The sequence below is a fragment of the Saimiri boliviensis genome, chromosome 1 (genome assembly GCF_048565385.1).
Source record: "Saimiri boliviensis isolate mSaiBol1 chromosome 1, mSaiBol1.pri, whole genome shotgun sequence".
NCBI classification, from domain to species: Eukaryota; Metazoa; Chordata; class Mammalia; order Primates; family Cebidae; genus Saimiri; species Saimiri boliviensis.
The window spans coordinates 83,026,543-83,042,143 of NC_133449.1; the positions used below are offsets into that span (position 1 = coordinate 83,026,543).

The 15,601-nt window shown below is 37.8% G+C and overlaps 1 protein-coding gene across 4 annotated transcripts in view; it reads right to left on the bottom strand.

Moving 5' to 3' along the window:
• Positions 1 to 15,601, bottom strand: part of EML6 (EMAP like 6) — a 298,470-nt gene that overhangs the window by 150,929 nt on the left and 131,940 nt on the right. For all 4 annotated transcript variants that reach the window (XM_074400077.1, XM_074400066.1, XM_074400057.1 and 1 more), the window contains 3 exons: positions 9,875 to 10,034; positions 6,729 to 6,827; positions 3,275 to 3,343 (listed from right to left, as the gene is read on the bottom strand). In XM_074400077.1, coding sequence (XP_074256178.1) covers positions 3,275 to 3,343; positions 6,729 to 6,827; positions 9,875 to 10,034 — 328 coding nt within the window. The remainder of the gene's footprint in view (positions 1 to 3,274; positions 3,344 to 6,728; positions 6,828 to 9,874; positions 10,035 to 15,601) is intronic.

Consider the following 15,601-nt stretch of genomic DNA (forward strand, 5'->3'; position numbering starts at 1 on the left):
TTTTATTTTGGAATATTATTGTAAAATAATGTTAAAATAAAATATACAAGGGAAAAAAGTATCCATCAACCCACTACCCAAAGATAACTGTTTAACATTTGAATATGTTCTTCTAACGTATTTCCTATATAAAAATGCTTCTAAAGAAAAAAACCCACAAATCTAATCCCATCATCACCCATCACCAAAGTAAACTTCCCCACATAATAGATTTTGAACATTTCCCAATATCGCTAATCATCTAAAACATAACTTATGATTGTACAGTGTTTCATCATATGGATATATTTTATTTAACTTCCTGGGGACACTTAAGTGGTTTCAGATCTTCTGTTTGGTTTATTTGCTATTGATAAGTTACTCAGCAATGAGTCAGTTCTCGGTTCATACTTTAACAATTTGCTTGGGATAGATTTTAAGATATGAAATTACTGGATCAAAGAGAACTGACATTTCTAAGAATAAATATTTCCGAATTTCTGGATTGAAAGACTGCTTACCCCTCTCTACCAGCAAGGTTTGAGAGTGCTCATTCACTGAATCCTTGCCAAGACAGGATACTTCTAATCATGAATTTGAAAGATAAAATGTTTTATTTTAAAATTTGTGTTCCAGGTGCCGTGGCTCAGGCTGTGCATGGTAGCTCACACCTGTCATCCTAGCACTTTGGGAGGCTGAGGCAGGTGGATCACGAGATTAGGAGTTCAAGACCAGCCTGGCCAACATGGTGAAATACCATCTCCATTAAAAATATGAAAATTAGCTGGGCCTGGTGGCGTACATCTGTAATTCCAGCTACTCAGGAGGCTGAGACAGGAGAATCACTTAAAACTGGGAGGCAGAGGTTGAGGGTGCAGTGAGCTGAGACCGCCCCACTGCACTCCAGCTTGGGCGACAGAGCAAGACTCCATCTTAAAAAAAAAAAAAAAAAAAAAAAGACTTGGTGCAGTGGCTCATACCTGTAACCTCAGCATTTTGGGAGACCGAGGCAGACGGATCACGACGTCAAGAGATTAAGAGCATCCTGGCCAACATGGTGAAACCCTGTCTCTACTAAAAACACAAAAATCAGCTGGGCATGGTAGCACATGCCTGTAGTCCCAGCTACTCAAGAGGCTGAGGCAAGAGAATTACATGACCTGGGAGGCAGGAGCTGAGATTACAATGAGCCGAGATGGTGTCACTGCTCTCCAGCCTAGTGACAGAGCAAGATACCATCTCCAAAAAAAAATTGTGTTCCTTAATTGAGATATACACATTTTCATAATTCTATTGGCTAATAGTGGTTTTATTTTTGTCAGTTTTCTATGCTTTTTGTCCATTCTACAGATTTGCTAGAGGTCTTTGCATTTTGAGAACCACCCAGTATCTACTTTGTGTGTTGCTTATACTTTTGCTAGTTTGTGGTTTCCCTTCTTTTGTGGAAAGAAGGAATTACACAGAATGCTTTAATATTACAGTTGCATCGACATTATCCCTTATGATTTCTTTCTTTGCTTTCATATTTCAAAAAACCTTTCTCCGATTTGAACAGTTAAACATTTGTCTATATATTCCTCTAACTATTTTATAGTTTTTGAAACTTTCATCTCTTTAATTCATATAGAGTTTCCTCATATAGACTTTTAGTGTATAGTATGAAGTATTAACTTTTTCAACAAATTCATAAACTTGTGTCTACCAGTTAGAGATGCTATTGTCGTACTCCAAGTTGTCATACACATTAAGGTCTATTTCTCAGCTTTTATTACTTCTTTTTATCCAAGTCTTATACCATTTAAATTAAATTCTATTATGCTTTAGTAAATAGTTGTACATAACCCTTTCATGATTTTTTATCCCAAAGTTCATAGTTGTCATTCTTTTATGCTTCCAGATTAATTTAGGATAATTTAAAAGGAAATTCTGTCAGGTAAAAACAAAAGCAATAGGGATTTTAACTGCATTTCTATCAAATAAAAATCTGGAGAAAAATGATACATTTGTAAGCTTTAGACATCACGTCCAGAATCAAGACTGTCACTCCATTTGTTTAAATATTGTTTTACATTCCTCTGCAGAGTTTTGTAATATTCTTTAGGTTAGTCTTCCATATTTATTGTTATACCTGTTTCAGATTATTTTATCATCTGTCCCTTTCTAACCATCAAGAATGAATACTGGGGGCCGGGCGCAGTGGCTCACGCCTATAATCCCGGCACTTTGGGAGGCTGAGGTGGGTGGATCACAAGGTCAAGAGATCGAGACCATCCTGGTCAACATAGTGAAACCCCGTTTCTACTAAAAATACAAAAATTAGCTGGGCATGGTGGCACATGCCTGTAGTCCCAGCTACTCAGGAGGCTGAGGCAGGAGAATTGCTTGAACCCAGGAGGCAGAGGTTGCTGTGAGCCAAGATCGTGCCATTGCACTCCAGCCTGGGTGGCAAGAGCCAAACTCTGTCTCAAAAAAAAAAAAAAAAAAAAAAAAAAGAATGAATACTGGGAAGGATCATGAAAAACTAGACTAAAACAACAGAAGAACTGCTAAATAGGAGAGGCTGATTAGAGGAGAATCCTCAGTCATACAGAAATAAACCATTTTTGTGCAGAATCCATGCATGATCTATGCAAGAAGGTAATCCTTGTTTACGGACTTTAACTTCTATTGTTTACAATCCTATAGAGAAAGAAGATCCTGGGCCATATCCAGGGGTCAGGAAAAATTTTTGCTACAAAAGCATGTTGATGCAGTTAATTTTGCTACTTGTGAACAAAATAGAAAGAAGCAAATGTGGGCCTACCCAGATGAGAGTACAGTCTAGAGGAAGATTTGGGCATTTAAAAACCAATGGTCCAGATAGGTTTGTACTGTGAATGCCTCTATTTCCACAGAGTGCAACATGACACCTTTCTTTTAAGGGAACATAACAAGTCAAAAGTGTTGACATGCAATATACGCAAGCATTCATTATAACGGAAAAACTTCACAACATTAAAATCAGTACTATTTTAAAACATGCAAGTATTATGAGTCTTCAGTTTGATATTTAATCAACATAAAATTTCTTTTTTAGCTGCCTGCTGAGCACTTCACTTGTCATTACTTTGTATTACGAACAGAGACCCCCATCAACTGATGTTAGTTTGCTTCAGGAGCAGAGAAACAGGTAAAGGGCTCTATAATGAAGAAAAAAAAAAAGTAAAGTCAAGCAGTCTCTCAACATCAAATTATCTGTATAAACACCTAAAATGATTTGCATTGAAGGTACCAAAATTTTAAAAAATATATTTACCTTTATATGTTTTACTCCACAGCTAACCACTCTGTTTGGCTGGTAAGGATCCCAGGAAATATCAAAAATCTGTACAAAACATTAAAAGTTGCCATGTTGATCATTTGGTATGTTTTGCCTTTTCCAGATACCAGTCCAACTGCCAAGACTCTAACCTAACATTTAGAACACAATGTTACCATCACAGAGTAAAAATGGAAGATTTGGCTAGGAATGAGCCAGGAGCTAACACACATGTTATCACCTCCTGTCTACTTACCTTAAGCCTGAGTAGAGAGAGAACTTGCCATAATTATTTAGAACAGACTGGTGTCTTATTTTTAATTTTATCCATTTGGGATAAACAAATGGACAATTCAGAATAAATTTTTGATCAAAATTTTCAATAGCTCTCCATAGTGCTAACACTTTGGAGATAGTTTTTCAATAGAAATTTAATTATAAAATGCATCATTTTAACTAGGAAAACATTCAATATTTAACTACAATTCAATGTGGCCAACAGCCTCTAGTAATCACAGAAGTTAATATTCTTAAACATAAGGCACCGTCATGTATCCGACACTAACTTAAATAGTCCCTCAAGCTATCATTTTAATCTGACCCAAAATACCTTATTTTCAATTAACCAATGAACTGAAAATGTATCTGCTACCACCGTTTGTCCTTCTATAACAAGAGCTACCAGACAGTTTGCAGGTAGTTCTATTTCCATTTTGGAGACAAGAAAGAAAAGACTGTCAATCCTAAGAGTCAAACTGCCCATAGCGATTGCTTAAAACATGTATTTTCAGGGCCCATCTGAGATGCTCTCACTTAGTGGATCTGGAATTGGGTCCAGACATCTGAATCTTTAAACACACTCCAGGAGATTCTGATGCAGGTGGTCCATGGACCACACTCCATGACACACTGATAGAAAGAGGAGGACTACTTGTCAGGGACAAAGTCTAGACTGGAGAAATAACCTAGGCCACTAACTTTTCCTCACGTATCAAGGAACAATTATGGTCTCCAGAAAGAGCACTGAAGAAAAAGTACTTGGCCCAAGTATCCATTTTAGCCATTCAAACTCAAGCAAGTCTGAGCATCTCTAACCTTAACCTCATCTTCTCTACAGCGGATAGTATCACCTCGAGTTTTGTTGAGGTCAATGGAGATAAGGTATATGAAGTCATTTTGCAGGATATAAAACATTTATTGTATAAAGTAATGGATTAAATGTTTTAGCACCACTAAAATAATCCTGAAAATAATCTTGAAGTTAGCCATAAGCAGTCAATAACTGATACCGGTATCAGGGCATTGGTAATAAAGAGCAAAACTATGTGTGATACAGATTATGGGGTCTGGGGGAACAGTGTTCCAAATAAAGCATTTCATTAAAACATCCTGGGCTCTAAAGATTACAGACTCATCACTATAGGCCTATTATACTTTTTACATTGCACCTTTACTGGAAAGAGGTAGCAGAGCAATAGGGCAGGCACAGTCACTGAAACATACAAGCAAGTCACATTATATCCAGTAGTGTTCAATTTATCTGAGTTTTAACACAGTTGAACTGAACAAAGAACTATTCACAAATTGGGCAGCCCTCAGAACCAGAAGAGGCTCAGGGAGCTCTGCTCTGCAACTGGGCAGGCAGTACTTATCCTGGGAAACAGGAACGGAGGTATACAAAGAAACAACTTTCCTGGTTTCAGCTCTGAGTTTGCTTTATTTGGGTATGGTCTGAACAGGTGGCAGCCTGCTGCTGGCTGCCTCTCAGCTATTTGTTACAAAAGTATACACCTAAATTTTCAGTTTGGTTACTCATCAAGCTAGGTTGCAGTTGATTTTGTAGGGACTTACCATATGGAGGGCAGCTGAGGCCAAATTTAGTTTAACATTAAGGATTTAACAACAATAAAAGCATTCTGTACACGCCAAAGTGATTACATTAGGCTATTTTTCTGAGTAAGGAGATTGTACTGGTTTAAACTGTTTGTAACTTTAGTTTTCTACTTTTTCTAAGGTGGTAAGTCCCCAGATTCTGACAGAATAATTTATGTAAAATATTATATATGAGTTTGTTTCAGTAGAGCTAGGTATGGCATCACAACAGTGTGAATGAGCTCTCACATCCATTTTTTGTGATCATTGGAAATTAATGTATTGATCTAGTCCAACTCAACTTCCCTTAAGATGTGAGATCACAGCATAAACAGAAAAACATTCAACATGGTTAAGCATAACAAATATTTTCACCCTAAATAGTCCATTAAATACTAAGTTAATACCAACTAAATTAAAATCCCCAAGCCTAGAGAGCCTGAGCATCACAGTGCTGTGAAGTCTCCCCAGGGGATTCTATGTGTAGCCAGAATTAGGAACTGCTGAATCAGAGGGGTACCAGGCCTCTTCCAATACTGAGGTTCTATTGTTGGTCACTCCTGAGCTTTCTGAAGACTTGATCCTGGAGTAGAATTTGCAGTATCTGTGGGGTCTCCTTACAACTACAAACCTCCACAGATGAATGTGCTGTTTACATTTTTAAAAAATTTTAGAGTTCCTTCTAAGCAAGAGACAGTGAATTTCATGTTTAATTAGAACCTCATTCAACATCAAGCTTGTCCAACCCACAGCCCAGAATGGCTGTGAATGCAGCCCAACACAAATTTGTAAACTTTCTTAAGATATTATAATACTATTTTATTTTTAGCTTATCAGCTATTGTTAATGTTAGTGTTTATGTGTGGCCCAAAATAATTCTTCCATTGTGGCCCAGGGAAGCCAAAAGATTGGACGGCCTGTTCTACATGAACACTTATATTGTGCAGAAATACAAAACAACTAGGAAATCAAGTAAGATAGTCATGCGAATTGAGAAATCTACTAGAGAAATTGAGCCAATAAAGGAGTTAAATTACTTTAAAGATGCAAGACGCTGAAGAAGTAGTTCTGACCAGTTATATGTATATACTCACTTCATCCCCTAAGACTACATAGAATTATCATTTCTGATCACACTGACTTCAATAGAAATGATAAGCAGGCAACAATTTACATTCAAGGTTCTCAAATACAACCAAGAATCACAAAGTTGTCATTACACTCACTCAAAATTAAAATGTGTACCCTTGTAATCATATTTTGTGACTGTTCTAAAAACTACTTCCAGTTCTAAATGAACACATCCAAACATGATTTTATAAAGCAGTAAAATGCCAGCATCAAAAATTTGCCTTGCCTATGAAAGGCAGGAGCAATTCATATAAATTGATTGCCAGAAATACATGAACACAGTTAGCTATTAATCATGAAAAAAGAGGATGCTTGTAAGTTTAATAGGAAAAAAATGTATACATGGCAAATTTACTTTTAAAAATATTTGAGGTCTGAGAAGCAGTAGCACAAGCCCCTCCACCCACTAGTTCTGAAATCTGCATAGCTTGATCCAGTAAGTTCTTACCCGGTCAGAATGGCCAGTGGCTGAGGCCAGAAGTTTTCCCTTCCTCCAGTCCCAAATGCAGACTGTGTTTTTGGCATCCAACCCCACAGAGGCTAAACGCTAAGAACAAGAACAGTAATTTAGTAACTAAAACTGATGGGAATATTTATTCAGGAGTTAAGAAACAGTTACTATCTACTATGCAGCAGGTATTGAATTTCTTGTAACAAACCTATTTCTCAAAACCCATCTTAAACCCAACACTAAAAATATCACAAAAGATGACTTCCATTAGTATATGCTGAAATTTCAAAAACCTAAAAGCTACATCTCCTTTATCCTTTTAAAGGGTAAGAAACCTACATGTAAATTCTCATGAAATCTCTGCTAAATCAAGTCAATAGAAATTACAGAAACAGAACTTGAAGCCAACATTTGGAATTTTTAACTTAAGATTTTTAGGTAAAATCTTAATGTGAGATTTAATAGGGTTCCATAGTCTAAAAGCATCAAACTGCTAAACCTTAAGGGTTTCACAAACAGAATTCAATAAATGAACATTATTTTCATTTTTAGTTTTCCATAATTTTACAAACATTTAAGGTAACTTTTTTATAATCCAAGTAGAGGTAATCTGGTACTTCACCTCCCAGCTTAAATTACTTGGGTCAGAACCTGTCCTCAAAGGAAAAATAAAATTCAACACACATGATCATATACAAAGTCAAAGTGTGAAAAAGAAGCAACAGTCATACCAAAATCAGTTTCTTACAGGATATCACTTAGAAGGAGACAGCGTTGTGCAAGAAAGAGGTCTGAACTATAAGTAGATTTGGCTTCTCTTCACTTTTAAGTAAGCAGACATAACTTGCAAAATTAACCTCCTTAAATCTCAGTTTTCTCATTTCTACAACGTGTATAAAAATATTCATTCTTTCTACTTTGTGGAATTGTTGTATGGGTCAAATGAAGTAATATAAATGAAAAGGTTTTAAAAATATGGCATTCCCCAAGCATAAGAGTATCTGAATGCTGAGTACGTTCGAGAGCACGTCTATGTACGTGCACACTCAACGCAGAGGGAACAGACAGCCGCATACAGCTAAATGTATACATGCACTGTTGATTATTCAGGTTTCTTCACTAAAGATGGCTTCCATTAGGAATTTTTAACATAATGCACACAGTTGGGGTTTTATTAAATGTGTCCTTAAGAAATGTCTTTGCAATAATTTTTAATTGAGAGTTTCAGCAATGGAAATAAGATATGGTTGTATTTTTATTCACAAGAAAGTCTGAGTGGATGAATTCCATTCAGCTTCTTCTTTTTCCAGAGGGAAAAAAAAAAGCAGTTAACATAAATAGGGGTACTTAAGTAAAACCCGCATTTCTTGATTGAGAAAAAGCTGAAAGAAACTTATTTTTGTTCATCTGACAGGCCCCATACGTATCTAAAAAGCATTTCTATTGCCTTTTGTTGACTGTGAGGTGGTGGGCCGTTTGTCATTTCTAAATGTCATTTGATTCCAGTGAACTCTGTCCAGGAAATAAGGCAGATCTGAAACAATAGTCATCAACAAGCCACGAAATCCATCATGGCTCCATACAGGAGCTTATTTCTCTCACCTGACAGTTAAAACCATGCAATCCATCCCCACTCACCATCCTTCAAAATGAAACCTGAAGGAGAATAGCTAGGATTCTAACATAAATTAACATGGACAAAAACTAAGTTAGAGCTGGATTTCCCTCTGCTGCATTACATTTTCTTGTGACACTTCAGAACAAATTTTGATAAAGAATGCTTGCTTGAATAACAAAATCAGATTAGAGAATGTGCATACCAGAACACAATAAGCATACATTTACATTTGTACATCCGTATGCATTCTGACTCGGTTTATTCAGGAAGTCAATATAACTGCGAGCCTGAACAAATACTAGCATCCAGCTATTTCTCTTTAGATGTAGACATACAAGGGAATGTATGCATTAAACTGACTCACTACATGAGATTACAGAGGGGTAAAATCAAGAACATATATTCCAGGGGTCTACAAATGTAGTGAATCTAGTTCTAGAAAGAGAAGTGACTAGTGATTGATGCTCTCTTAAAATAGCAGAAAACACCAAGTAAATGCTAATTGTTTTCCAAAAGTGACTCAACTCCTATAATCCACTGAATTGCCCACAGACTTTCAGTTCAGTCAAGCCTCTATGAATAATTTCACAGATCTTTGCATGGCACCAACTTACAGAATTAACTCTGAAATTTGTCAAAAATTAGATTGAAGGAATTAACAGGCAGAAACATGGAGGGTGAGAGAGACAGAGGAAGGGTGGCATAGGAAACGGAGGTGGCTTGGGAGATGGGGAGAAGAGGCCCAGCCTTAGCGAGGAGGTGAATGCAGCTAGAGCCAGGAGGTGAATGCAGCTAGAGCCAGGAGGTGAATGCAGCTAGAGCCAGGAGGTGAATGCAGCTAGAGCCAGGAGGTGAATGCAGCTAGAGCCAGGAATGATCCCACCTCTGTTTTCACTTTCTTTTTCTAGAACATATCAACCTATCTTTTCTGCTAAGTGTCGCCGTAGGTCAAAGGGAGAAGAGAAAACGTTGTTGGGTGGTAGGGGGAGGGTACTGGCGAGGCTTTGTGAAAACTTTTGGAGACTGAATCACTTCAAGGGGTAAAAGGGTCAACAGGACACTTCAGGCAGAGAGGACAGACTGAGGAAGGTCTGGAGATAGAAGCCTGCAAGGTTATTAGGAGGTGATGTCATCTTTTGAAAGCAAGAGGTCCTACAGTCATGGCCAGGACTTAAGGTCTGTGAATAAGGCATGGTCCAGCCCTTACTCCAAATAGGAAGCTAACAACAGACAACAAAGGAGAATTACTGGGCTATGGTGAACCTGCTTAGTGTAAATTCATGATTTATTTCATGAAGGCTTTTTAACCAGATGGTGGGACAAGGAGAATCAAAACCAAGGCCTATCCAGACCTTGGTGTTAGTGCCACAGCTTTAAAGAGCATAAAACAAGTGCAAGATTCTAAGAGGCTGTGCCAGGAGAACCAGCAAGCACTGATGGACTTTGAGTCTGCTCGCTATTTGTATTCCAGTTTTAGATGAATAGTGAGAAATCATTAAATAAAACAGATAAAGCAGATACACACCTGTCCATCTGAGTCAAAAGCCAGGCAGGCAACTCCATGTGTATGGACATCTTTAAGTATAGACACAGTCTGGACATTATAGGAATCCCACACGCATATATATGGCTCCTTCCCAACTTGGCCAGTTGCAACAAGAGTTTTGTCTGGGTGTAAGGCAAGGCTGAAAGAGAAAAAGGTCTCTTTTCACATCTTCCGACTGAAGAAAACACTGATCACCTTTTATCCAAAACTGTTTCTCATTTAAATTATCTAACAAGGTAATCTCAAGAGAGTGAGTGTGAACTGTTCCCAAAGTAATTAATTACCTGATTTGTCTAATTGAAATGTTCATTTTAGCAGAGAGGCTTAGCACAGTTTGACAATTTCATCTGGTCTTACCCACTGGTTGCCTTGAAAATTGACTCTATTACGATTGTAATTATTCAATTTAAAATCATCTCTATGGTTTTCATAATTGCTTTATGTTACAAAATTTACTTACTGATTTTCAAAATATTACTCATTTTCAAGTGAGCTTTTGACGTTTTTTTAAGTGTTGTTGCTAGGGAAAGGTTCTCTTCTCAGAATTAAACCTGCTTGCAGAAGTGCTAGATGCTATCCTCATTAGGATTTCAAGGCATGGAGGGGTCCTGGAGTCAAGTGCTGTTTCTGTGTCTGTTGCTAAAGATTATACATTTTACCTTAAAGTTTCCATTTTACATAGATCACTGTGACACCAAAAAACTACAAATTACAATTGTGGTTTATATAGCAATTTTTCTCCATAGTTCAATAAAAACAAAGCTTGGTCAAATACCAACTGGTATTTTAAGGAGTCAGTAGCTGTTCAGAGTCAAGTATTATTTTTCCTAGATGAAAAAAAAAAATCAGCCTAATGTTTTAATGTTAAATGCATTGTGTACAGACATTGTGCCTTTGTAAAAAATGTAAGTTGGGAATCAAGAGCACATTACCTATATAGGAAACCAGCTAATTGTATAAACTTCTGCTTATATAATAAACAAATAGAAATTTCCCATCTTTTCAGCATCTGTTTACACAGTAAATAGGCTTTTTCCAGTTTTTAGCATGATATTAATCAGAGTATACGTTCTGACATCAGACACTGGATTTGCATGTTGGCCACCCTTACTATCTCTGGTTCTTTGGATAAATTACTTGATCTCTTTTGCCTCAGTTTCTTCATCTAAAAATTGAGATAATACAGAAAATAGCTGACATAGTGAATCTAGAGTACTTAGAGTGCCTGGCACATAGCACTGAATTCAAGTTTTGTCATTTGTGTAACTGGCATTACATATCTATAACCAATATAAGCATGTCTGTATGAATATAATACAGCTTCCAAAAACAAAATATGTACTTTGAATGCATGTTGACCATCTGAAAAGTGCTTGCTGGAAAACGTATCATCAAGAATCTTCATAAGCAAGTATTATTAAAAGATTACCCCTGTAAAAGGGTAGCTTTTCACAACAGGTGAACACTAAAAGCTTTGTAACTTTTTAAGGTTGTAGAACAGTTTAGTATTCAGTTTATGAGAGACGATCAACAAGAATGGACTCTCTCAATCTCAATTCTATTGAGATACAGCTGGTATTTCAAAGTATCTAGATGTGCCAGAAAACTACAAGATTATGGCATGCCATGTTTGTTCATTAAGCTGAGTGGATGGAAGCAGTCTGAAAACCCTGTCTGTGGTAAACCAGTTTATTTTAGCTCAACCACTTATTCAACAGGTCTTACGGACCTATGATATGTCAGTGACGGTACCATAGATATATAAACAGCAATCACACAACTGTATTTCAAGAAGCCCACTTTCAGAGGAAAGACAGACAAGTAAAGAAATAGTTACAGTATGTCAATATGTATACACAGTAACATAAAAAGACGGAGGATACACTGGCCAGCTGCCCAGGACATAAGGGAAGACATGAGTTCAGTTCACAGGAAAGACAAGGTGCAAAGGGGGTTCATGTGAAAAAACAATGTCCTCCACAGTTTGTCTTACAGAAGTTGGCAGGAAATGAGATGGGTCAGGCAGGCAGAGGCAGCTCTTGAAAGCCATCTTAGCCAGGCCAGGAAATTAGGGCACAATTGACAATTTTGAGCAGGACCCAGCATAAACAATTTCATAGCTGAGGAAGTGATGAAATGCCATGGCAAGGACAGATCTGTGAGGGGTGTTAGGAGAGGCAAGGTGGTCAGTTAGGGACCAGGGAGAGACAGTGAGGGAAGAAGTGGGTAGAAGGGATAGAGAAGAAGAGTCACGAGCTATTTGGGGTATGAACAGAGGGGGAAAGGTTTAGAATGTTTGAGACTAAGGAAAAGCTTGGGCACACTGAAGCAGACAGAAGACGTTGTGAGGGCAACTGGCTTTGTGACTCACAGAGCCTGGCTACAGTAATTGGAAGTCTATGAGCCTGATCCTGGGGAAAGATGGCCTTAACTCTATCCAATTCTTCATGGGGAAACCAAGAAGACTCCTCAGGTCAGGTTAGCATCATACCCGGAGTCCTAAAGGCTAGAACGAAAAGGATTGACTATACTGCATGCTTCATGAAGGCAGTGGCTGTCTTCCATGACTCTAAACAGTTCCTGGAATATCACACAACAGAGTAAGCATTAACAAAATACCTGAATTGGGAGTGAATGGTGCCAACAATCTTGGTTGTCTTATTGCCCCTTCACCTGCTACAGTCAACAGGTTCTACCCAGGGATTAGAAAATGAAGAATGAGCATATTTCCCCTAGATGGCCAGAAACACTTTCAAAAGATAAAAATTAAACTCTTTTGCTGTGATCACAGCTTCTGTTTAAAATCCTTGAGATATTTGGTAGATTCCTGAGATTCTGAAGCATCTAGAAGGAAATAATAAATACCTACTTCAGACAGTTGTTCTTACTCTAATTCCGTAATTCCTGACTTATTTCAGTTCTTTGAATGAGGTAATTGGGGGGAATGGAATAAACGGATTTCAACAAGTCTTTAAGCCTTCAAGTAACTTATCAGCCTTAGTAACTCAATTAGCAGTGCTACCCCAAAACATTTCACATTTTGGATGTCAAGTATTTTCACTCTGCTTATTATTCTTTTCATTCACATTGAAGCCCATAAATGTACTACATTTATTAAAAAGTTCACATTGCAATTTTTTTCTTGCCAGAAGTTCCTTCACACTGTGTTAAATCATCTCTTTACAGCCCATGACACCCCTTTCCCCAGTCCTCCTTTGCCATTTGGGTACATTAAGGAAGTGAGCTTTTTCTCCTTTCATGAGCCAGTCTCTGACTGTCACCTCTATGGCTTGATGCAACATGATTGCTTAGAGTGACTCATAATGTTACCATTTATCTATGTCCATGTGAAGAATAGCAAGAACAGAGAACCACCTTTATTCACTTCACAATTTGTTACCTTTCCAATCAGCTTCCCAGAAACTCCACTCCTTCCACTAGAAAGACAAAAATGATAGCATCCATGTCTCATCCAGGGCACGCCAAATGGCATTTACTTCTATTTTAAATTTGTCATGTAATTTCAAGAGCACTTTTTAAGCTTCTTAGACAAGAAAAGCTCACAAACTTTACTCATTAGATTTGCAAGAGAATAATATAACGTATCAATAAGTGGTGGAGTTACAGATTCATTTAATAAGTATTTATTTAATAAATCAAATTCCAAAAATTTTGGAATTTTAGTTCAGAAGCATGTTAAGTGGCAGGTGAGTATTATGTTTCAGTTTTCCTCACATGAAACCAAATCCTTCCTATTCTACATACCTCAGAATTGCTCTTTGCTCCTTTGCGAGTGCTCTAAGGCTGAGAAGTCACCCTCCAGCCACGCTGCTAGTCACAGCAGATTAAAAGGTCAGGTCTTTGGATACAATTAAGGGTCTGAGATGGAAAGAACACTGTCCCCTGAATTGCTGGGCTTTTGATGACATCTCATGAGCAACGGCCACTATTGTGTCCTCCTATAGAGGAAGTCACAGAAGCGGAGAGTACCACAGTTACACAAAATCCTTATTCCACCTAGGACTTCTCGTCACTTTCTTCACCATGTTGTGACTGGAAGTATGGACACTAGATATCTCTATTTTAAGTCTATCTGCCAGTTAAGAGTCCATATATTCAATTCTTTGCTTTCCTAAGAAAACCTGCAACTTTCACAAGTTATTTTAGCTACAACAGCGCTGTCACAATATTAAAAATTTTAAAGTTGACTCCCTTTCATTGAGAGTCTCAACACAATGAATGTCTCATCCCACACCTACATAAAAAGGTTTAGTGTCACGATTTTTTCATTTGGTACTCAGTTTATTGCATTTATTATATTTCACATAGTTTTGAAAGAACTATTTTTTAATATATAAACCTAGTTCCATTGGGAAATCCCATCTTCTGTTACCATAGCAATAGAGAGCACTGCAGAGAAGGACTTTCATCAACCTATCTGGGAGAAGAAATTGATTTGTTTCTCTAGTATGCCAGGAGGGCAAAAGCATGTCTTCCTGATGTCAGATGAGATCAGGAAGATTTCCAAATATGCTGTGTAGAAGAAAAGATGACAATCAAAAGGGCCATGGAAAGATGGCCTTGCTTATGAAGTTGAACCACCATCACCAAAAAAACACTGATCAATACTAATCATTCTTGATTCCTTGAGGCAAAAAATTATATGAGCACTTGTTCCAAGGAAAGCATTTTAAAAACATTCATCATTCTTAAGCCTCATCTCATTTTTGTACCAGGATGCTTCAGCGAGTCTCTCAGTAATAATTTATATGTTTAGGCTTTTTAAGGTCTCACTAGGAAAGCATGAATGCCTTCTACCTCCCTTCCCTGATGATAACCTTGAGAGCAGCTTTCCAATGTCAGAGACAGAGGCACATCCAAATCATGACGTTGGATTGTCTGAGGACAGAAGGGGAGGTTGCTGCTTTGGGGATTGAAGGAGGAATAGCCCAACCAGTGACCCAACCCAGAACCATCAGTGGATATTCATCTGCCAAGGCAGAAAAGGCAAAGGCAGGCTGATTTAAACAGAGTAGACTGGAGGCAGTGGAACCTCAGATGGGGATGGCTGTGTTCCAGTCCTGGGTCCAAGAGATGTGCTTAGCACTTGAGTACCCTACCACAACTGTGATCCCATCTGACATTCTCCGTTTCTGTGACTTCCTCTGTAGGAGGACACAATAGTTGGCCATTTCTCCTGAGATCTTATCAAAAGCCCAAGAATTCAGACGACAGGGTTCTTTCACCTGGGCAGCACAAACGGGAATGACAGCAACATGGACAAACCACCAGGATCCATTGCCATTTTCCTAAACTGTGTGAACCCCACATAACCGTATAATCCATGGTTGAGCAGGGAGTCCCTAAATCTGAACTTTACCAAGTTTGATGAGTGGTTTATCTAATGAGAATGTGATTTAGAAAAGAAATCTGATACCTTGCCATAGCTGTATGCCATACTTACTGGCATGAAACTATATTTCAGCAATATCTTCATATAAAAGAATGCTTAAAAGCACAGCCACACAGTGGCATGAATGGAGCCAGCTTAGAATGGCCACCAAAAACTAAGTTTTAGCAACATTGTAAACCAGTTAATCACAGCCACTGTTAGATATTATATAGATTTACAGTTATATAAATGTTAAAAACAAAGGTAATACACACTGAAATCTCACTCTCTGGTAATTATTTTACTACATTTCA